The 23,570-nt window shown below is 43.7% G+C and overlaps 1 protein-coding gene across 3 annotated transcripts in view; it reads right to left on the reverse strand.

The window, feature by feature from the left end:
- The window catches only part of ST18 (ST18 C2H2C-type zinc finger transcription factor), a 524,976-nt gene that overhangs the window by 42,949 nt on the left and 458,457 nt on the right, over window positions 1-23,570 (reverse strand). For all 3 annotated transcript variants that reach the window (XM_069731333.1, XM_069731332.1, XM_069731331.1), the window contains exon 19: window positions 22,804-22,892. In XM_069731333.1, coding sequence (XP_069587434.1) covers window positions 22,804-22,892 — 89 coding nt within the window. The remainder of the gene's footprint in view (window positions 1-22,803; window positions 22,893-23,570) is intronic.

Below are 23,570 nucleotides of genomic sequence, written 5' to 3' on the forward strand. Positions count from 1 at the left end.
AAACCCTCTCTCTACGCCCCATACCCAATTTGTAGGCCTAATGCAGCGTAGTTTCCGACAACTACTAAACGAGAGCCGGAATATCGAAGCTCAGGAAAGGCAACCTGGGGAACACCTTGGAGTGTAACACACCCTCTCTCTACACCCCATACCCAATTTGAAGGCCTAATGCAGTGTAGTTTCCAAGAACTACTAAACGAGAGCCGGAAGATCGAAGCTCAGGAAAGGCAACCTGGGGAACACCTTGGAGTGTAACACACCCTCTCTCTACACCCCATACCCAATTTGAAGGCCTAATGCAGTGTAGTTTCCAAGAACTACTAAACGAGAGCCGGAAGATCGAAGCTCAGGAAAGGCAACCTGGGGAACACCTTGGAGTGTAACACACCCTCTCGCTACACCCCATACCCAATTTGAAGGCCTAATGCAGCGTAGTTTCCAACAACTACTAAACGAGAGCCGGAAGATCGAAGCTCAGGAAAGGCAACCTGGGGAACACCTTGGAGTGGAACACACCATCTCTCTACACCCCATACCCAATTTGAAGGCCTAATGCAGAGTAGTTTCCAAGAACTACTAAACGAGAGCCGGAAGATCGAAGCTCAGGAAAGGCAACCTGGGGAACACCTTGGAGTGTAACACAACGTCTCTCTACACGACGGAAGGGCTGATTCTTAGGAAGGAAGGCTGTTGGAAATAAGCATTGCGCGTCCGAGGGTGATTATATTCTTATTAGGTATATACTCACCCTCGGACGCGCCCTGCTTCTTTATTTGGAATGAATGTTTATTTGCAATGTGGTGTTGACTTTCTCTATTATTTTGGTAATTAATGATTTTATTATTTTCATTATTTTGCATCTTCTCGGCAATAATATAAAGAAGACGCGACAGGACAACACTCGGTGGATGCCATATGTGTGTTTTCAATTTAAAAAAACTTTCAGTTAACTACTTGCAGGAGAAAGTAATTGTAGCTGGTGGCCATTTTTAGTACTGTACCAGATTTTAGTTGTGTGTTTGTTTTTAATGTTAAAATGTCTGCATTTGATATCTCACCAGTATTTTCTTTTTTATAAGCAAAATACTTATTTTTATATTTTCTGATGTTGGTTCCAGGGGTACACGGCCAGCAGTGCCCTGGTCAGTGTAGTAGTAGTTGAAAGAATGGACCGCAGACAGGCATCGAAGGCCTAAAATAATAACACATGGCTGTAGGCAATTTTAAATTGGTTCCAGGGGTACACGGACAGCAGTGGTGTGGTCAGTGGAGGCCTAGTGGAAGGAGTGACCGCAGACAGGCATCGAAGGCCTAAAATAATAACACATGGCTGTAGGCAATTTTAAATTGGTTCCAGGGGTACACGGACAGCAGTGGTGTGGTCAGTGGAGGCCTAGTGGAAGGAGTGACCGCAGACAGGCATCGAAGGCCTAAAATAATAACACATGGCTGTAGGCAATTTTAAATTGGTTCCAGGGGTACACGGACAGCAGTGGTGTGGTCAGTGGAGGCCTAGTGGAAGGAGTGACCGCAGACAGGCATCGAAGGCCTAAAATAATAACACATGGCTGTAGGCAATTTTAAATTGGTTCCAGGGGTACACGGGCAGCAGTGACCTGGTCAGTGTAGTAGTAGTTGAAAAAATGGACCGCAGACAGGCATCGAATGCCTAAAATAATAACACATGGCTGTAGGCAATTTTAAATTGGTTCCAGGGGTACACGGACAGCAGTGGTGTGGTCAGTGGAGGCCTAGTGGAAGGAGTGACCGCAGACAGGCATCGAAGGCCTAAAATAATAACACATGGCTGTAGGCAATTTTAAATTGGTTCCAGGGGTACACGGGCAGCAGTGACCTGGTCAGTGTAGTAGTAGTTGAAAGAATGGACCGCAGACAGGCATCGAAGGCCTAAAATAAAAAAATTGGGCTGGCTGTAGGCAATTTTAAATTGGTTCCAGGGGTACACGGACAGCAGTGGTGTGGTCAGTGGAGGCCTAGTGGAAGGAGTGACCGCAGACAGGCATCGAAGGCCTAAAATAATAACACATGGCTGTAGGCAATTTTAAATTGGTTCCAGGGGTACACGGGCAGCAGTGACCTGGTCAGTGTAGTAGTAGTTGAAAAAATGGACCGCAGACAGGCATCGAATGCCTAAAATAATAACACATGGCTGTAGGCAATTTTAAATTGGTTCCAGGGGTACACGGACAGCAGTGGTGTGGTCAGTGGAGGCCTAGTGGAAGGAGTGACCGCAGACAGGCATCGAAGGCCTAAAATAATAACACATGGCTGTAGGCAATTTTAAATTGGTTCCAGGGGTACACGGACAGCAGTGGTGTGGTCAGTGGAGGCCTAGTGGAAGGAGTGACCGCAGACAGGCATCGAAGGCCTAAAATAATAACACATGGCTGTAGGCAATTTTAAATTGGTTCCCGGGGTACACGGGCAGCAGTGACCTGGTCAGTGTAGTAGTAGTTGAAAAAATGGACCGCAGACAGGCATCGAATGCCTAAAATAATAACACATGGCTGTAGGCAATTTTAAATTGGTTCCAGGGGTACACGGGCAGCAGTGACCTGGTCAGTGTAGTAGTAGTTGAAAGAATGGACCGCAGACAGGCATCGAAGGCCTAAAATAAAAAAATTGGGCTGGCTGTAGGCAATTTTAAATTGGTTCCAGGGGTACACGGACAGCAGTGGTGTGGTCAGTGGAGGCCTAGTGGAAGGAGTGACCGCAGACAGGCATCGAAGGCCTAAAATAATAACACATGGCTGTAGGCAATTTTAAATTGGTTCCAGGGGTACACGGGCAGCAGTGACCTGGTCAGTGTAGTAGTAGTTGAAAAAATGGACCGCAGACAGGCATCGAATGCCTAAAATAATAACACATGGCTGTAGGCAATTTTAAATTGGTTCCAGGGGTACACGGACAGCAGTGACCTGGTCAGTGTAGTAGTAGTTGAAAGAATGGACCGCAGACAGGCATCGAAGGCCTAAAATAAAAAAATTGGGCTGGCTGTAGGCAATTTTAAATTGGTTCCAGGGGTACACGGACAGCAGTGGTGTGGTCAGTGGAGGCCTAGTGGAAGGAGTGACCGCAGACAGGCATCGAAGGCCTAAAATAATAACACATGGCTGTAGGCAATTTTAAATTGGTTCCAGGGGTACACGGGCAGCAGTGACCTGGTCAGTGTAGTAGTAGTTGAAAAAATGGACCGCAGACAGGCATCGAATGCCTAAAATAATAACACATGGCTGTAGGCAATTTTAAATTGGTTCCAGGGGTACACGGACAGCAGTGGTGTGGTCAGTGGAGGCCTAGTGGAAGGAGTGACCGCAGACAGGCATCGAAGGCCTAAAATAATAACACATGGCTGTAGGCAATTTTAAATTGGTTCCAGGGGTACACGGGCAGCAGTGACCTGGTCAGTGTAGTAGTAGTTGAAAGAATGGACCGCAGACAGGCATCGAAGGCCTAAAATAAAAAAATTGGGCTGGCTGTAGGCAATTTTAAATTGGTTCCAGGGGTACACGGACAGCAGTGGTGTGGTCAGTGGAGGCCTAGTGGAAGGAGTGACCGCAGACAGGCATCGAAGGCCTAAAATAATAACACATGGCTGTAGGCAATTTTAAATTGGTTCCAGGGGTACACGGACAGCAGTGACCTGGTCAGTGTAGTAGTAGTTGAAAGAATGGACCGCAGACAGGCATCGAAGGCCTAAAATAAAAAAATTGGGCTGGCTGTAGGCAATTTTAAATTGGTTCCAGGGGTACACGGGCAGCAGTGACCTGGTCAGTGTAGTAGTAGTTGAAAGAATGGACCGCAGACAGGCTTAGAAGGCCTAACATAACAAACTTGGGCTGGCTGTAGGCACTTTTAAATTGGTTCCAGGGGTACACGGGCAGCAGTGGTCTGGTCAGTGGAAGTCTAGTGGAAGGAGTGACCGCAGACAGGCTTCCAAGGCCTAACATAACAAACTTGGGCTGGCTGTAGGCACTTTTAAATTGGTTCCAGGGGTACACGGGCAGCAGTGGTCTGGTCAGTGGAAGTCTAGTGGAAGGAGTGACCGCAGACAGGCTTCCAAGGCCTAACATAACAAACTTGGGCTGGCTGTAGGCACTTTTAAATTGGTTCCAGGGGTACACGGGCAGCAGTGGTCTGGTCAGTGGAAGTCTAGTGGAAGGAGTGACCGCAGACAGGCTTCGAAGGCCTAACATAACAAAATTGGGCTGGCTGTAGGCACTTTAAATTGGTTCCAGGGGTACATGGGCAGCAGTGTATGGTCAGTGGAAGTCTAGTGGAAGGAGTGACGGCAGACAGTCTTCGAAGGCCTAACATAACAAAATTGGGCTGACTGTAGGCACTTTTAAATTGGTTCCAGGGTAACACGGCCAGCAGTGGCCTGGTCAGTGTAGTAGTTGTAGAAAGAAGGGACCGCAGACAGGCTTCGAAGGCCTAACATAACAAAAATGTCAAAACAATGGTATTGTCAGTGCCAGGCATTGAAGGATGTCAGCGGCTAGACTACACATTGGTGAAGCTGTGAGAGATAATTTTGCTAGTGGTAGAGCACTGTTTGAGCTGGGGGGGGGAACTGTCTTGTGGCCGGCGGTACAGGCACAGGGCCCCTCATATTACAACGGTGTGTCTGACGTTGGGTGCGCACCACCACCGCCAGAGACACTTTATTGTACTATGAGGGACCCAGTGGCAGTGCCGTCGACCAAAAGCGGCCACACCCACCTCTTCAGACAAACAGCACTCTCAAGGGTCCAAGCGCAAAGTGGCGATAGCACGGCCCCGTGTGGGGAGTTTGGCCATTTCGTGAGGTGGAAACATGTCGTATGCTGGACAATCAGGTGAAGAAAATTACGAGATTGGAAAAGTCATTCAGAATAGTCCACAGGCAAGACCTTTTCATAGGAAAGCTAGGTGTCAGCCGGGCAGGGTGGGGCAAAAGATTTTGAAATCCAGTTGTGGTTCATTTTAATGAAGGTTAGATCATCTACATTTTGGGTAGCCAGACGAGTCCTTTTTTCTGTTAGTATTGAACCTGCAGCACTGAATACTCTTTCTGATAGGACACTAGCTGCCGGGCAAGCAAGCTCCTGCAATGCATATTCTGCCAATTCTGGCCAGGTGTCTAATTTGGATGCCCAGTAATCAAATGGGAATGATCGCACAGTCTCTGAAGCATGTGCAGTGTTGAGTTCCACCTTGTTGCAACGTCTATGATTAGGCGATGCTGGGGAAGGTTCAAAGAACGCTGATAGGTCTGCATACGGCTGGAGTGTACAGGCGAACGGCGGATATGTGCGCAAAGTCCACGCACTTTGAGGAGCAGGTCGGATAACCCCGGATAACTTTTCAGGAAGCACTGCACCACCAGGTTTAAGGTGTGAGCCAGGCAAGGAATGTGTTTCAGTTGGGAAAGGGAGATGGCAGCCATGAAATTCCTTCCGTTATCACTCACTACCTTGCCTGCCTCAAGATCTACAGTGCCCAGCCACGACTGCGTTTCTTGCTGCAAGAACTCGGACAGAACTTCCGCGGTGTGTCTATTGTCGCCCAAACACTTCATAGCCAATACAGCCTGCTGACGTATGCCAGTAGCTGCCCCATAATGGGAGACCTGGTGTGCAACAGTGGCAGGTGCGGATGGAGTGTTTGTGCGACTGCGGTCTGTGGACGAGCTCTTGCTTCTGCAGGAGGACGAGGAGGAGGAGGAGGAGGGGGTGCGAACGGCTACAGACAACTGTTTACTAGACCGTGGGCTAGGCAGAACTGTCCCAAACTTGCTGTCCCCTGTGGACCCTGAATCCACCACATTTACCCAGTGTGCCGTGATGGACACGTAACGTCCCTGGCCATGCCTACTGGTCCATGCATCTGTTGTCAGGTGCACCTTTGTGCTCACAGATTGCCTGAGTGCATGGACGATGCGCTCTTTAACATGCTGGTGGAGGGCTGGGATGGCTTTTCTGGAAAAAAAGTGTCGACTGGGTAGCTCGTAGCGTGGTACAGCGTAGTCCATCAGGTCTTTGAAAGCTTCGCTTTCAACTAACCGGTAGGGCATCATCTCTAACGAGATTAGTCTAGCTATGTGGGCGTTCAAACCCTGTGTACGCGGATGCGAGGCTAAGTATTTCCTTTTTCTAACCATAGTCTCATGTAGGGTGAGCTGGACTGGAGAGCTGGAGATCGTGGAACTAGCGGGGGTGCCGGTGGACATGGCAGACTGAGAGACGGTGGGAGATGGTATTGTTGCCGCCGGTGCCCTAGATGCAGTGTTTCCTACTACGAAACTGGTGATTCCCTGACCCTGACTGCTTTGGCCTGGCAAAGATACCTGCACAGATACAGCAGGTGGTGCGCTAAATGGTGGTCCTACACTGCCGGAAGGGATGTTGCGTTGATGACTAGCTTCATTGGCCGAGGGTGCAACAACCTTAAGGGACGTTTGGTAGTTAGTCCAAGCTTTCAAATGCATGGTGGTTAAATGTCTATGCATGCAACTAGTATTGAGACTTTTCAGATTCTGACCTCTGCTTAAGGAAGTAGAACATTTTTGACAGATGACTTTGCGCTGATCAATTGGATGTTGTTTAAAAAAATGCCAGACTGCACTCTTTCTAGCATCGGATACCTTTTCAGGCATTGCAGACTGAGCTTTAACCGGATGGCCACGCTGTCCTCCACCAGGTTTTGGCTTTGCCACGCGTTTTGGGCAAGATACGGGCCCGGCAGATGGAACCTGTGGCGATGTTGATGCCTGCTGCGGCCCCTCCTCCTCCTCTGCTTCAGAACTGCTGCCGCCTGCACCCTGTTCCCCCAATGGCTGCCAATCGGGGTCAAGAACTGGGTCATCTAATAACTCTTCTTGTACCTCCTGCGCAACTTCGTCTGTGTCACCGTGTCGTTCGGTGGTATAGCGTTCGTGATGGGGCAACATAGTCTCATCAGGGTCTGATTCTTGATCAGCACCCTGCGAGGGCAATGTTGTGGTCTGAGTCAAAGGACCAGCATAGTAGTCTGGCTGTGGCTGTGCGTCAGTGCACTCCATGTCAGATTCAATTTGTAATGGGCATGGACTGTTAACTGCTTCACTTTCTAAGCCAGGGACGGTATGTGTAAAGAGCTCCATGGAGTAACCCGTTGTGTCGCCTGCTGCATTCTTCTCTGTTGTTGTTTTTGCTGAAGAGGACAAGGAAGTGACTTGTCCCTGACCGTGATCATCCACTAACGACGCGCTGCTTTTACTTTTACCAGTTTCACGAGATGAGGCAAAAGAGCTAGAGGCTGAGTCAGCAAGATAAGCCAAAACTTGCTCTTGCTGCTCCGGCTTTAAAAGCGGTTTTCCTAATCCCAGAAAAGGGAGCGTTCGAGGCCTTGTGTAGCCGGACGACGAACCTGGCTCCACAGCTCCAGACTTAGGTGCAATATTTTTTCCCCCACGACCACCTGATGCTCCACCACTACCACTACCCTCATTACCAGCTGACAATGAACGCCCCCGGCCACGACCTCTTCCACTAGACTTCCTCATTGTTTTAAAAACGTAACCAAACTAACGTTATTTGTTGCAGTCACACAACTTACACGGTGAGCTATAACTTCAGTATGATTTAGCTACCCCTTTACAGGTTGGTGAGACCACAGCGAAAATCAGGCCCAATGTTACACACTCTTTTTTTGGTGGCTGCAAATTAGAGAGATGCCCCACACGCAGGACTGTCACTGAAGCACAAATGTTAATATTAATGTCACACTATTATTTTTTTTTTATTTTTATTTTTTTCAGGAACACTTTAGAAACCCCCCCAAAAAAAATAAATAGATTTTTGCAGGGAGAATTTAGAAAACAAATGTAACAAACTATATGCTTTCTATGGGCCACTGAGTGAGAGATGACGCACACAGGAATCAGGAGTGGCACACAAGCCCAGAGGCCAATATTTTTCTACCAATGATTGATGGAGTTATTTTCTCTGGTAGATTTTGGAACCCAAATCAAGGAAAAAAAATGTAGGCTTTCTATGGACCACAATTGGAGAGAGAGAGAGAGAGAGATGGCACACCCAGGAGTCAAGACTGGCACACAAGCAGAAAGGCCAATATTAATCTCCCACTGTTTTTTTTTTTTTTTTTCAGGGAGACTTTAGAAAAAAAAATAATAAAAAAAATATGATTTTATCAGGAAGAATTTAGAAACCAAATAAAATAAAATGATTTTTTCAGGGAGAATTTAGAAAACAAATAAAACCAAAAATAGGCGTTCTATGGCCCACTGACTGAGAGATGACGCACACAGGAGTCAGGAGTGGCACACAAACCCAGAGGCCAATATTTTTCTACCAATGATTGATGTAGTTATTTTCTCTGGTAGATTTTAGAACCCAAATCAAGGAAAAAAAATATAGGCTTTCTATGGACCACAATTGGAGAGAGAGAGAGAGAGAGAGAGAGAGATGGCACACCCAGGAGTCAAGACTGGCACACAAGCAGAAAGGCCAATATTAATCTCCCACTGTTTTTTTGGTTGTTTTTTTTTTTTTTTTTTCAGGGAGACTTTAGAAATAAAAATAATAAAAAAAATATGATTTTATCAGGAAGAATTTAGAAACCAAATAAAATAAAATGATTTTTTCAGGGAGAATTTAGAAAACAAATAAAACCAAAAATAGGCGTTCTATGGCCCACTGACTGAGAGAGAGAGAGAGAGATGGAACGCTTAGTACTGGCACACAAGCCCAAAGGGCAATATTAATCTCCCTTTTTTTTTCCAGGGAGAATTTCTAAAACCCAAAAAAAAAATAAAATAGGCTTTCTATGGCCCACTATTTGTGAGAGAGATGGGACGCTCAGGACTGGCACAGATGGCACGCTCAGGACTGGCACAGAAGCCCAGAGGCCAATATTAATCTCCCTTTTTTTCTGGGAGAATTTATAAAACCAAAAAAATATTTAAATAGGCTTTCTATGGCCCACTATTTGTGAGAGAGATGGCACGCTCAGGACTGGCACAGATGGCACGCTCACAACTGGCACACAAGCCCAGAGGCCAATATTAATCTCCCTTTTTTCAGGGAAAATTTATAAAACAAAAAAAAAAATTAAATAGGCTTTCTATGGCCCACTATTTGTGAGAGAGATGGCACGCTCAGGGCTGGCACAGATGGCACGCTCAGGACTGGCACACAAGCCCAGAGGCCAATATTAATCTCCCTTTTTTTCAGGGAGAATTTATAAAACCCCCCAAAAAAATAAAATAGGCTTTCTATGGCCCACTATTTGTGAGAGAGATGGGACGCTCAGGACTGGCACAGATGGCACGCTCAGGACTGGCACAGAAGCCCAGAGGCCAATATTAATCTCCCTTTTTTTCTGGGAGAATTTATAAAACCAAAAAAATATTTAAATAGGCTTTCTATGGCCCACTATTTGTGAGAGAGATGGCACGCTCAGGACTGGCACAGATGGCACGCTCACAACTGGCACACAAGCCCAGAGGCCAATATTAATCTCCCTTTTTTCAGGGAGAATTTCTAAAACCCAAAAAAAAAATAAAATAGGCTTTCTATGGCCCACTATTTGTGAGAGAGATGGGACGCTCAGGACTGGCACAGATGGCACGCTCAGGACTGGCACAGAAGCCCAGAGGCCAATATTAATCTCCCTTTTTTTCTGGGAGAATTTATAAAACCAAAAAAATATTTAAATAGGCTTTCTATGGCCCACTATTTGTGAGAGAGATGGCACGCTCAGGACTGGCACAGATGGCACGCTCACAACTGGCACACAAGCCCAGAGGCCAATATTAATCTCCCTTTTTTCAGGGAAAATTTATAAAACAAAAAAAAAAATTAAATAGGCTTTCTATGGCCCACTATTTGTGAGAGAGATGGCACGCTCAGGGCTGGCACAGATGGCACGCTCAGGACTGGCACACAAGCCCAGAGGCCAATATTAATCTCCCTTTTTTTCAGGGAGAATTTATAAAACCCCCAAAAAAAATAAAATAGGCTTTCTATGGCCCACTATTTGTGAGAGAGATGGGACGCTCAGGACTGGCACAGATGGCACGCTCAGGACTGGCACAGAAGCCCAGAGGCCAATATTAATCTCCCTTTTTTTCTGGGAGAATTTATAAAACCAAAAAAATATTTAAATAGGCTTTCTATGGCCCACTATTTGTGAGAGAGATGGCACGCTCAGGACTGGCACAGATGGCACGCTCACAACTGGCACACAAGCCCAGAGGCCAATATTAATCTCCCTTTTTTCAGGGAGAATTTCTAAAACCCAAAAAAAAAATAAAATAGGCTTTCTATGGCCCACTATTTGTGAGAGAGATGGGACGCTCAGGACTGGCACAGATGGCACGCTCAGGACTGGCACAGAAGCCCAGAGGCCAATATTAATCTCCCTTTTTTTCTGGGAGAATTTATAAAACCAAAAAAATATTTAAATAGGCTTTCTATGGCCCACTATTTGTGAGAGAGATGGCACGCTCAGGACTGGCACAGATGGCACGCTCACAACTGGCACACAAGCCCAGAGGCCAATATTAATCTCCCTTTTTTCAGGGAGAATTTCTAAAACCCAAAAAAAAAATAAAATAGGCTTTCTATGGCCCACTATTTGTGAGAGAGATGGGACGCTCAGGACTGGCACAGATGGCACGCTCAGGACTGGCACAGAAGCCCAGAGGCCAATATTAATCTCCCTTTTTTTCTGGGAGAATTTATAAAACCAAAAAAATATTTAAATAGGCTTTCTATGGCCCACTATTTGTGAGAGAGATGGCACGCTCAGGACTGGCACAGATGGCACGCTCACAACTGGCACACAAGCCCAGAGGCCAATATTAATCTCCCTTTTTTCAGGGAAAATTGATAAAACAAAAAAAAAAATTAAATAGGCTTTCTATGGCCCACTATTTGTGAGAGAGATGGCACGCTCAGGGCTGGCACAGATGGCACGCTCAGGACTGGCACACAAGCCCAGAGGCCAATATTAATCTCCCTTTTTTTCTGGGAGAATTTATAAAACCAAAAAAATATTTAAATAGGCTTTCTATGGCCCACTATTTGTGAGAGAGATGGCACGCTCAGGACTGGCACAGATGGCACGCTCACAACTGGCACACAAGCCCAGAGGCCAATATTAATCTCCCTTTTTTCAGGGAAAATTTATAAAACAAAAAAAAAAATTAAATAGGCTTTCTATGGCCCACTATTTGTGAGAGAGATGGCACGCTCAGGGCTGGCACAGATGGCACGCTCAGGACTGGCACACAAGCCCAGAGGCCAATATTAATCTCCCTTTTTTTCAGGGAGAATTTATAAAACCAAAAAAAAAAATAAATAGGCTTTCTATGGCCCACTATTTGTGAGAGAGATGGCACGCCTAGGGCTGGCACAGATGGCACGCTCAGGACTGGCACACAAGCCCAGAGGCCAATATTAATCTCCCTTTTTTTCAGGGAGAATTTATAAAACCCCAAAAAAAATAAAATAGGCTTTCTATGGCCCACTATTTGTGAGAGAGATGGCACACTCAGGACTGGCACACAAGCCCAAAGGCCAATATTAATCTCCCACTGTATTTTTATCAGGGAGAATTTATACACCCCACAAAAAAAAATACAGAAAAATGAAAAGGCTTTCTATGGCCCACTATGTGAGAGAGATGGCACACACAGGGATGGCACTCTAGCAGAAATGCCAAATTGCCAATCTTAATCTCCCACCAAAAAAAAAAAAAAAAAAAAAACAGGGAATGTCCTACAATTACTATCTCCCTGCCTGCAGTAATCTCAGCCAGGTATGGCAGGCAGCTACTATCTCCCTGCCTGCAGTAATCTCAGCCAGGTATGGCAGGCAGCAATAAGGAGTGGACTGATGCACAAATGAAATAAAAAGTGTGGACAAACAAAAAAGATAGCTGTGCAGAAAGGAAGGAACAAGAGGATTTGTGCTTTGAAAAAAGCAGTTGGTTTGCACAGCGGCGTACACACAGCAATGCAGCTATCAGGGAGCCTTCTAGGGCAGCCCAATGAGCTACAGCGCTGAGGGGAAAAAAAAAAAAAAAAAAACTTCCACTGTCCCTGCACACCGAGGGTGGTGTTGGACAGTGCAAATCGCTGCAGCACAAGCGGTTTTGTGGTTAATGGACCCTGCCTAACGCTATCCCTGCTTCTGACAAAGCGGCAGCAACCTCTCCCTAAGCTCAGATCAGCAGCAGTAAGATGGCGGTCGGCGGGAACGCCTCTTTATAGCCCCTGTGACGTCGCAGACAGCAAGCCAATCACTGCAATGCCCTTCTCTAAGATGGTGGGGACCAGGACCTATGTCATCACGCTGCCCACACTCTGCGTTTACCTTCATTGGCTGAGAAATGGCGCTTTTCGCGTCATTGAAACGCGACTTTGGCGCGAAAGTCGCGTACCGCATGGCCGACCCCGCACAGGGGTCGGATCGGGTTTCATGAAACCCCGACTTAGCCAAAAGTCGGCGACTTTTGAAAATGTTCGACCCGTTTCGCTCAACCCTATTCAGCACATTAGCCGGATGATGGGACTACTACGGTCCCATCATTGGCTAATGTGTCAATCACTGTCATTGTAGCAGTCATAGCCCGATTGGACTGGTAGTCTCATGGACGATGCCTGCACACACACACAAAGACCCCCGAGAGGCCCACACAGACCCCCGAGAGGCCCTCACAGACCCCCGAAAGGCCCGAACAAACCCCCAAAAGGCCCACACAGAGCCCCGGCAGCCCGCACAGACCCCCGGCAGGCCTGCACAGACCCCCGACAGGCCACACAGACCCCCGGCAGGCCCACACAGACCCCTGGCAGGCCCGCACAGACCCCCAATGGTCCTGCACAGACCCCGCCAGCACACACAGACACGCAGTGTCCGCCCATGCACTGCCCACACTCCATTATAGTGCATCATGACATCATTTCGGCAGCCAATCACAGCCATGCCATTTGTTAACATGCCTAACATGCCTATCAGGATGTGCCCACACTTCTTAGGATCCTCATTGGCTGAATAAAATCAAACTGGCTCATTGCATTATGGGAACTTCCAATTCTGGTATTCGATATTCTAAAAGTATTGGAACTCAGTATCGGAACTCCGATACAGCGAATATCGGTCGATACCCGATATTTCAGTATCGGAATGCTCAATACTAGTGAATATACAAATGGCGATTTGGAATCCAGATTAAAATACTGTATACCGAATGCATTCAGACAATCACATAACTGCATTTCTTGTAACACATTTACAGATGTGACAGACAATGCTCATAGTGACACAATCTTGAGAAATGTTTGTTTTTTCACTTCACAAACAGTTCTAAACATCTATATGTTTGCTGTTTGTCATTGTAAAACATTAAAGTTTACTGAAACTCTGCCTGTGGTGGTTTGATCTAAATCCTTGTGGCTTTTATTTTCTAGGGGTATATGGACCCTCGTCTGATGACTCTATGATATCTCAGTTTCATACAACCTTGAAAGCTGGCCATTTGAAGGGCTGGGTCAAACTAGAGCTAATAGAGCTAGTAGAGCTAATACATAGTGTAAATCACTATATAAGACCAGAGAAACATGACTAAGACAGAGTGCCAAAACTGGGGTACCTGTACATGTACAGTGTGCTAATACCTGCATAATTGGGGATGCCCATGCACTGTAGGTAATCTCCCAGGGGTTCTCTGTCTTGATGTTGCTTCTCTGATATTCCAGACGGATGATGTTTAAAAGCCTCTTGTGGATGATGTAAGTATACTGTATGTAGTTAATCTGTAGTTAATCTTTTTATATACGTAATCACAATATGTATTTAATCTTTATATGTACTTATTAACCTGTGTATGTTAACATATACAAAAGTGTACGCACTCACACTATTCAATCAAACTTTTCCTTGAATTTTGTAGTTTGCAATAAAATTGCGTTGTATGCAAGTATTAGCCTTATTTAAAGCTGTATCTGAACCTTAGTGTTAAAACATGGCAAATAAAATTACCAAATTCTCCTGTAAATAAATCTGCAAAGACGGAACCATCATACCATTAAAATATACAAGTGGATTTTCATGGGCCCATCCAGTATGTGAGTTCCAAGGCGTAATAGGGTGCATATGACTATGCAGCAGGGCTGGCCTTGCTGCCAATGTGTAAAACATAGGAGTACGGGAGTACAAAATGAATATTACGAAGTGGATTTTCATGGGCCCATCCAGTATGTGTGTTCCAAGGCCTAATGAGGTGCATATGACTATGCAGAAGGGCTGACTTTTCTGACAATGTGTAAAACAAAGGAGTATGGAGCACAAAATTCATATTGTGAAGTGGATTTGCATGGGCCCATCCAGTATGTGGGTTCAAAGGCTTATTGGTGTGCATATGAATTGGTAGCAGGGCAAGCCTTGCATTCAATGCAATATTTTTCAGGTGGCCCTCCTGGATATCTTATGAAAGGGGTATTGTGGTGCGTCATAATTCTTTGCAGCCCATCCACTCACAGCATAGGCTACAACAGCTTAGGAAACCCACTGTTTCACAATGGCTCTTTAATGCCGCCTGATGCACCAGTAAATATAGGCTCTTTGACTTCAAGAGTCCCTCCTTCATAAATGAAACAAGATGGGTCTGCTTATGTGTTACACACCACATGAGCAGGTAGGGTTGTTAAATGTTACAATGACATTTCCCAATGAATGCATATGTAGTGGTTGAAAGTAATGTTAAAGTTGAAAAACGCTTCAAAAATGCTGCGTCTGAACTAAGCCTAAGTATTGTAGGAAATTTTCGGTCTGGGGTTAACTATTTGGCCTTACAGGCAAGTCATTAACCTGCAAAGGATGTACCTTAACATATTTCACAGCAAAATCCGTTTTGGTTTCAATTTAGTGTGTTTTTTGTGGCACCGGAAAAAATGGAATGAATCTCAGAAAAAATGTTTAAAGCTGTGAACTAGGAGTCAGGAATGCTTCCAGGGGTGATCCCCATGATATTCCTGTGTCATTTTAGCAGTGTTTCCATGATTTTCAGACATGTTTAGACCTTAAAAGGACCCACGGGGGATTGCGGTAAAAATACTCGGGTCTCCCATAGACTTACATTAGGCTTGTTGTTCTGGCCAAGTACCCGAGTATACCAATCTGCTCGACCCGAGCAACGAGCACCTGAGCATTTTAGTGCTCGCTCATCACTAGACATTATTCAGAATTGAAAATATTGGCCTGCTCAAGAAGGTGAAAACAGGCGCTGAGGCGAAAGGGTTAAACTACTATGTTGTGATTAGTAACATTTTGTTGACATTGTAAGTCCGTCATCATATTTCATAATACAAACTGTCTACACTATTAGAGAGTACCTACACTTTGTGTTCTAACATTTGACAGGCCTGTAGATCGGTCAGGGGCAGGGTCCTGGTACTACCCGATGATCACTCTAAACAACTGTAACATGTGCACTGGTCAGGAACTAGGAGCACACTCCATGCATAGAGGATGTACGGGCTCATAGAAGTACTACCATTCTGTTTGTATTCATAAAGGGTATTTTATGAAACCATGCAGGTTCATATGTACAGTGAAGGAAATAATTATTTGATCCCTTTCTGATTTTGTAAGTTTGCCCATTGATATTAACATGAACAGTCTATAATTTTAAGGGTAGGTTAATGTTAACATTGAGAGATAGAATATCAAAAATAAAATCCAGAAAATCACATTGTATAAATTATATAAATGTATTTGCATTTTGCAGTAAGAAAAAGTATTTGATTCCCTACCAACTATTAAAGGGAACCTGTCACCCCGTTTTTTGAGATTGAGCTATAAATACTGTTAAATAGGGCCTGCGCTGTGTGTTCCTATAGTGTATGTAGTGTACCCCGATTCCCCATGTATGCTGAGAAATAGCTTACCAAAGTCGCCGTTTTCGCCTGTCAATCAGGCTGGTCAGGTCGGGAGGGCGTGGTGACATCGCTGGTTCTTCCTCAGCTTTACGTTGGTGGCGTAGTGGCGTAGTGGTGAAGACACAGCGCGCGATCTGCGCTGTCATCCCTTTCGTCGGTGGGGGCGGCCATCTTCCTGGGGCCGCGCGTGCGCAGATCGAGTGCTCTGCTGCACGGGGCTTCAGGAAAATGGCCGCGGGATGCCGCGCGTGCGCATTAGAGATCGCGGCGGCCATTTTCCCAAAGCCGAGTTTGCATCTCGGCTTTGGGAAAATGGCCGCCGCGATCTCTAATGCGCACGCGCGGCATCCCGCGGCCATTTTCCTGAAGCCCGTGCAGCAGAGCACTCGATCTGCGCACGCGCGGCCCCAGGAAGATGGCCGCCCCCACTGACGAAAGGGATGACAGCGCAGATCGCGCGCTGTGTCTTCACCACTACGCCACTACGCCACCAACGTAAAGCTGAGGAAGAACCAGCGATGTCACCACGCCCTCCCGACCTGACCAGCCTGATTGACAGGCGAAAACGGCGACTTTGGTAAGTTATTTCTCAGCATACATGGGGAATCGGGGTACACTACATACACTATAGGAACACACAGCGCAGGCCCTATTTAACAGTATTTATAGCTCAATCTCAAAAAACGGGGTGACAGATTCCCTTTAAGAGTTACAGCTCTTACAGACCAGTTAGATGCTCCTTATCAACCCATTACCTGCATTAAAGACAGCTGTCTTACAGTCACTTTTATAAAAGACTCCTGTCCACAGACTTAATTAATCAGTCAGACTCTAACTCTAAGGATGTCAGGGACAAGATCATAGACCTGCACAAAGCTGGAGTGAGCTACAAAACCATAAGTAAGAACACTGGGTGAGAAGGAGACAACTGTTGGTGCAATTGTAACAAAATGGAAGAAATGCAAAATGACTGTCAATTGACAGTTTAAAATCCTGCAATGCCCACAAGGTCCGCCTGCTCAAGAAGGCACATGTGCAGACCCATCTGAAGTTTGCCAATGAACACCTGGATGATTCTGTGAGTGATTGGGAGAAGGTGCTGTGGTCAGATGAGACAAAAATTAAGGTCTTCGGCATTAACTCAACTCGCCGTGTTTGGAGGAAGAGAAATGCTGCCTATGACCCAAAGAACACCGTCCCGACTGTCAAGCATGGAGGTGGAAACATTATGTTTTGGGGGTGTTTCTCTGCTAAGAGCACAGGACTACTTCACTGCATCAATGGGAGAATGGATGGAGCCATGTACCGTAAAATCCTGAGTGACAACCTCCTTCCCTCCGCCAGGACATTAAAAATCGATTAGGATTAAATTGATTCAGCACAATTTCAAAGGGCCCCAAAGCCACCAAATGCTCTCAAAAGATGTGTACAGTACTAAAATTTAGCAATGTTGAAATGATTTGAAAATATATGACTGTAGTTAAACGAATGGTAAATGGTGGTAACATTACACACACTACATTGTCCGACTCTTGCATTTTAAAATAAAAAATATACAATTCTTAAATTTAAATTTATTTTTTAAAATAAAATATTTTGAAATCTTATTTTTTTGTTTTAATTTAAATAATATGCTTACCAAATGCAGCTTACAACTGTGGCCTGTGTCTGGTAATACTGGCCAGAAGGCTGGTACCAGCAATGCTGCTGTTGTTACTTGCTCTACATCCTAACCCACATTGTTAGGCCTTATTCAGACAACCAATTTTCCTGTACAAGTTTTATAAATGTTTTTCACAGACAAGACATGTACTAGATCTATATATATATAAAAACGAGTGTATGGGTACAGTTAGGTCCATATATATTTGGACAGAGACAACATTTTTCTAATTTTGGTTATAGACATTACCACAATGAATTTTAAACAAAACAATTCAGATGCAGTTGAAGTTCAGACTTTCAGCTTTCATTTGAGGGTATCCACATTAAAATTGGATGAAGGGTTTAGGAGTTTCAGCTCCTTAACATGTGCCACCCTGTTTTTAAAGGGGCCAAAAGTTATTGGACAATTGACTCCAAGGCTATTTCATGGACAGGTGTGGGCAATCCCTTCGTTATGTCATTCTCAATTAATCAGATAAAAGGCCTGGAGTTGATTTGAGGTGTGGTGCATGCATTTGGAAGGTTTTGCTGTGAAGTAAACATGCGGTCAAAGGTGCTCTCCATGCAGGTGAAACAAGCCATCCTTAAGCTGCGAAAACAGAAAAAACCCATCCGAGAAATTGCTGCAATATTAGGAGTGGCAAAATCTACAGTTTGGTACATCTTGAGAAAGAAAGAAAGCACTGGTGAACTCATCAATGCAAAAACACCTGGGCGCCCACAGAAGACAACAGTGGTGGATGATCACAGAATAATCTCCATAGTGAAGAGAAACCCCTTCACAACAACCAACCAAGTGAACAACACTCTCCCGGAGGTCGGCGTATCAATATCCAAATCTACCATAAAGAGAAGACTGCGTGAAAGTAAATACAGAGGGTTCACTGCACGGTGCAAGCAACTCATAAGCATCAAGAATAAGAAGACTAGACTGGACTTTGCTAAAAATCATCTAAAAAAGCCAGCACATTTCTGGAAGAACATTCTTTGGACAGATGAAACCAACATCAACCTCTACCAGAATGATGGAAAGAGAAAAGTATGGTAAAGGCTTGGTACAGCTCATGATCCAAAGCATAGCACATCATCTGTAAATCACGGCGTAGGCAGTGTGATGGCTTGGGCGTGCATGGCTGCCAGTGGCACTGGGTCACTTGTGTTTATTGATGATGTGACACAGGACAGAAGCAGCCGAATGAATTCTAAGGTATTCAGAGACATACTGTGTGCTCAGATCCAGCCAAATGCAGCAAAACTGATTGGTTGTCGTTTCATACTACAGATGGACAATGACCCAAAACATAAAGCCAAAGCAACCCAGGAGTTTATTAAAGCAAAGATGTGGAATATTCTTGAATGGCCAAGTCAGTCACCTGATCTCAACCCAATTGAGCATGCATTTCACTTGTTAAAGACTAAACTTCAGACAGAAAGGCTCACAAACAAACAGCAACTGAAAACCACCGCAGTGAAGGCCTGACAGAGCTTCAAAAAGGAGGAAACACAGCATCTGGTGATGTCCATGAGTTCGACACTTCAGGCAGTCATTGCCAACAAAGGGTTTTCAACCCAAGTACTAAAAATGATCTTTTTATTTAAAATTATTGAATCTGTCCACTTACTTTTGGTCCCTTTAAAAACAGGGTGGCACATGTTAAAGAGCTGAAACTCCTAAACCCTTCATCCAATTTTAATGTGGATACCCTCAAATGAAAGCTGAAAGTCTGAACTTCAACTGCATCTGAATTGTTTTGTTTAAAATTCATTGTGGTAATGTCTATAACCAAAATTAGAAAAATGTTGTCTCTGTCCAAATATATATGGACCTAACTGTATGTATGTGTGTATCGACGATGATGTCATAATGGTTGCCATTGTGACGATGATGTCATAAAGGTTGCCATAGCGATGATGATGCTATAATAGTTGCCATGGCAATGATTAAGTCATAATAGGTTGCAATGGTGACGGTTATGTCATAATGGTTGCAATGGCAACGATGATGTCATAATAGGTTGTAATGGTGATGGTTATGTCATAATGGTTGCCAGCCATGATGACAATGATGTCAATATGTGTCATAATGGTTGCCATGGCGATGATGATGTCATAAAGGTTGACATGGTGAAGATGTCATAATGGTTGCCATGGCGATGATGATGTCATAGCAGGTTGCAATGGTGACGTTATGTTATAATGGTTGCCATGGCGATGATGTCATAATAGATTGCAATGGGAATGGTTATGTCATAATGGTTGCCATGTGATGATGATGTCATAATAGGTTGCCATGGCAACAATGATGTCATAATGGGTATATGGGCACGGAACTATGGGATGGAGGTTATGTATGATTGGTATATGGGCATGGGACTATGGGATGAAGGATATGTATGATGGGTATATGGGCATGGGACTATGAGATGGAGGATATGTATGATGGTATATGGGCACAGGACTGTGGGATGGAGGATGTGTATGATGGGTATATGGGCACGGGACTATGGAATGGAGGTTATGTATGATGGGTATATGGGCACAGGGCTATGAGATGGAGTATATATATATGATGGTTATATGGGCACGGGACTATGGGATGGAGGATAATCCAGTTAGTTACTATGCCTGAGCAACGACAGGCTCTTCAGCTAGTATAATATATCATGTTGTTTACATATCTTTTTTGTGGACTGTGTGTTTGCAAAATAAAATCACGGAGCTATGGCCATTTTTTTAGTCGTGGATTAAAATTACTTATGCAAGTCTATGGGTCTATGAAAATCTCGACCCGTAGACTATGAGATAACATGTGCAATACATGTGTTATCTATTTTTGACTTTGCGATATATAGGAGGAACTATGCATTTTTTTGCATACGTAAAAAGCACTGATGAAAAACTGGTGGTTAAAACTGTCACAATGACCTATCAATGATGAAAATCTGATCCAAAACACTGAAAAAAATGTTAAATTTTTCCACTCACATAAAAAAAATGGGCATCTGAATGAGGCCTTAGTTGCAGATGATGTGACATAGGTATTTCCTTCCATATTACCCTGTCCAATATCACTCTTTAAAGGCCACACATTCAGTATTTTATATCAGTATTTGGAAGCTAAATCCAGGAGTGGGTGAAAAATGCAGAAGTTATCATGTGTTTCTATAGTATTTTTCCACAAATTGTTCCACTTTTAATTTTGTCTTACAAATACTGAGATAAAAATACTGACCAAATACTGTACGTGTGAATGTGACCTTAGAAAGTGTCAATGTCTCCACCTCTATCCCGGTCTCACTATCAAATTCTTGTAATTACATCTGTTGTTTTCCTTACACACTTAGGCCATGTTCATATGTTGAGTATTTGGCAAGTCTTTTGCCTCAGAGACAGTACTTGCAAGTCAAGACCAAGAGTGGGTAAAAATACAGAAGTGGTGACGTGTTTCAATAATATATTTCCTCTGATTGTTCCTGGTTTTGGATTACAAATACTGATATAAAATACTGACCAAATACTGAACGTGTGAACACAAACATAGTACATATTGTGAGGATTAAGCTATGACTATGTTTTCCCATAAAATTGCAGCTGCCTCTCCTGCTTGGACTTTTATAGTGTCTCTCAGCTATCAGTGACCTCTGACAATAATCCCTCATAATTAGCTGTGCTATGTGGTCAGGCAACTACAAGACATTATGAGCATGCTCGTTGTGTTGTGCTCGAGGTGATATTATCAACTTTCTTTGCCTTTTCTTATCTGTACATGATGGCAGCCATTCTCGGTGATTAGTTTGAAACAAAAAAAATTGTTTGGATTTGCAATCTCAAATGTCAAAAAGTTGGCACCAAACTTAATTTGTGCATCTTATACTCGATTCTTTTATCTTTACAGCTACATTTGATTAGATATAACATTTGTAATGAAACAGTCTATTTCCTTCATGCTGTCCATGGTTCAGGCAGCAGAAATCATCAGACTAAGTTAGAATATGTCTGGTGTAGGAACAGTCTATGTATTTTGAATCATACTTTCAACAGGGAGTGACTAAATGGACTGGTCTTAGGGCGGCAGGTTCCCTGTGGTTTCACTCCCACTCAGCTCTGTTTGACTGACTGGTCACAACAGTATTGTGTGCTATACTTGCCACTGGCAATGGCAGTTCTGTGGATGGTGCTGGTGAAGGCCATAGTTTGTAATGTAGCAGGGCAAGAAGTATTCACTGTATTTTTTACACCAATCCACGGAGAAATGACCATACGTGCCCTTGATAAACTGTCCATGCACTGCATGGATCATTATTGTTAAAATTTTACTAAGGCACTATAATTTGAGCTATGAGTAAAGAACAATGTTATTGGGTCACTGATCATTGCAATGTTTCGGAATTTGAACGAAGACATCGTAGGGGCCAATTAGAGAGGCCAAACCTCAGGAATGACCTTTTCTAGACATGTATTTTCCAGATTATGTTTTGTCTAAAAATGCCAACAATCTCCTGATGAATATGGAATGAGCAAAATGATCCTTTGTTGAATGAGATGACTTTCATGAAAGCTTAAAAATCATTGTTCTCGGTAAAACATCTTCCTGTATTAATAGAACATGTGCCAATAACAACATTTAGTTTGCGTACAGAACGATCATATCAATGATTGTTCAGTACACATAAAGTGCGGTTGGCCTGTCTAAGCAAGTCAATAAATAACCCCGGATCGGCTTGCATGTATTTTAATAATTTTCTAACATCACTCTTTTATTACTGTCTAAATGAGTCCTTAGACTTAGAATAGAAGATAAACTTACAACCAACCAGAGTAGACATTTAGATTTTGATAGTCTATATACTGTAAATACTAATACATACTTATGAACACAAAATTGGGAAATATTAAAAAGAACTCATGAAGCATAGCACAAAGCTTAAAAGAATAAAGAACGGTTTCTTCTAATTTACATCTTTGCATCATTTTGATTCATTCTGTGTAAAGCCTTAGGCAATGCTTTCAAGCATCCTGATCAAGAACTAGATGCGTATGTCAGAAATTTTATTGAAAAAAGGCAGTAAGAAATACATTTATGTTTTATGCTTTTTTTTTAGCTTACTGAAACCTGTTAATGAATCAAAGAGAAGTATTCAGATGAGTGAAATGAATTTTGTAACTCTGGAAGCACAGCATGTCCTTACCTCCACTTGTCTTTATTTTGACACTCAATAATTCCTCTGATGGTTTCCCTTTCTTTATGGCTTGTGCATTTAAAGGGCATCCAGATAAACTGTGAAATACACATCAGGTACATTAGGTCTAAGAGATCTATTTAATAACGTGTGATATTTGTATTGTGGAATCTGGAGATATATCTGCTTTAACTTGAGTACAGATGGTCAGCCTCTAAAAACTAGTTTTTGAGGTGAGGCCTATGTACACTAAATTCTTTGTAAGAGGCTGCTATGCAGAAGTGTTATGGTGTGTTCAAACAAATAGGTAATGTACATTCAGCTATAGACCCTGGAATTTCATCCATATGATTGTATTTTAAATGGATTTGTAACAGAAGAAGCCAAAATTGTGGGCAAAACTCTTGAGTTGGACTTGACCAGTGTCACCAAAAGTAGGATGGATCTCAAGAGCTATGTCCATTGTTTGTATGTTTTATGTCTTGTTAGATATATGTTACTAGATTTATGCCTTAGTCCTTGTGATCACATTTGAGGCTGCCTATGTGACTAGTGTCCTATCCAAGCCTTATTTGTCTGCATGTAGCATAATATGCAACCACCCCCTCCATGATTAGTAGGTGCGTGACTGGTTGTTTTGTCAGTATTTTTCATCTATACTGTCTCTGCCTTTTATCACTGAGGCCTATAGCATCCTGTAGTGCATAAGTATTTTGACCAGGTTAGTAAGTATGGCTTCCATTTTTCCTGTTAACCTTATGAAAATACAAAAATAG

This window comes from Ranitomeya imitator, chromosome 6 (genome assembly GCF_032444005.1).
Source record: "Ranitomeya imitator isolate aRanImi1 chromosome 6, aRanImi1.pri, whole genome shotgun sequence".
NCBI classification, from domain to species: domain Eukaryota; kingdom Metazoa; phylum Chordata; class Amphibia; order Anura; family Dendrobatidae; genus Ranitomeya; species Ranitomeya imitator.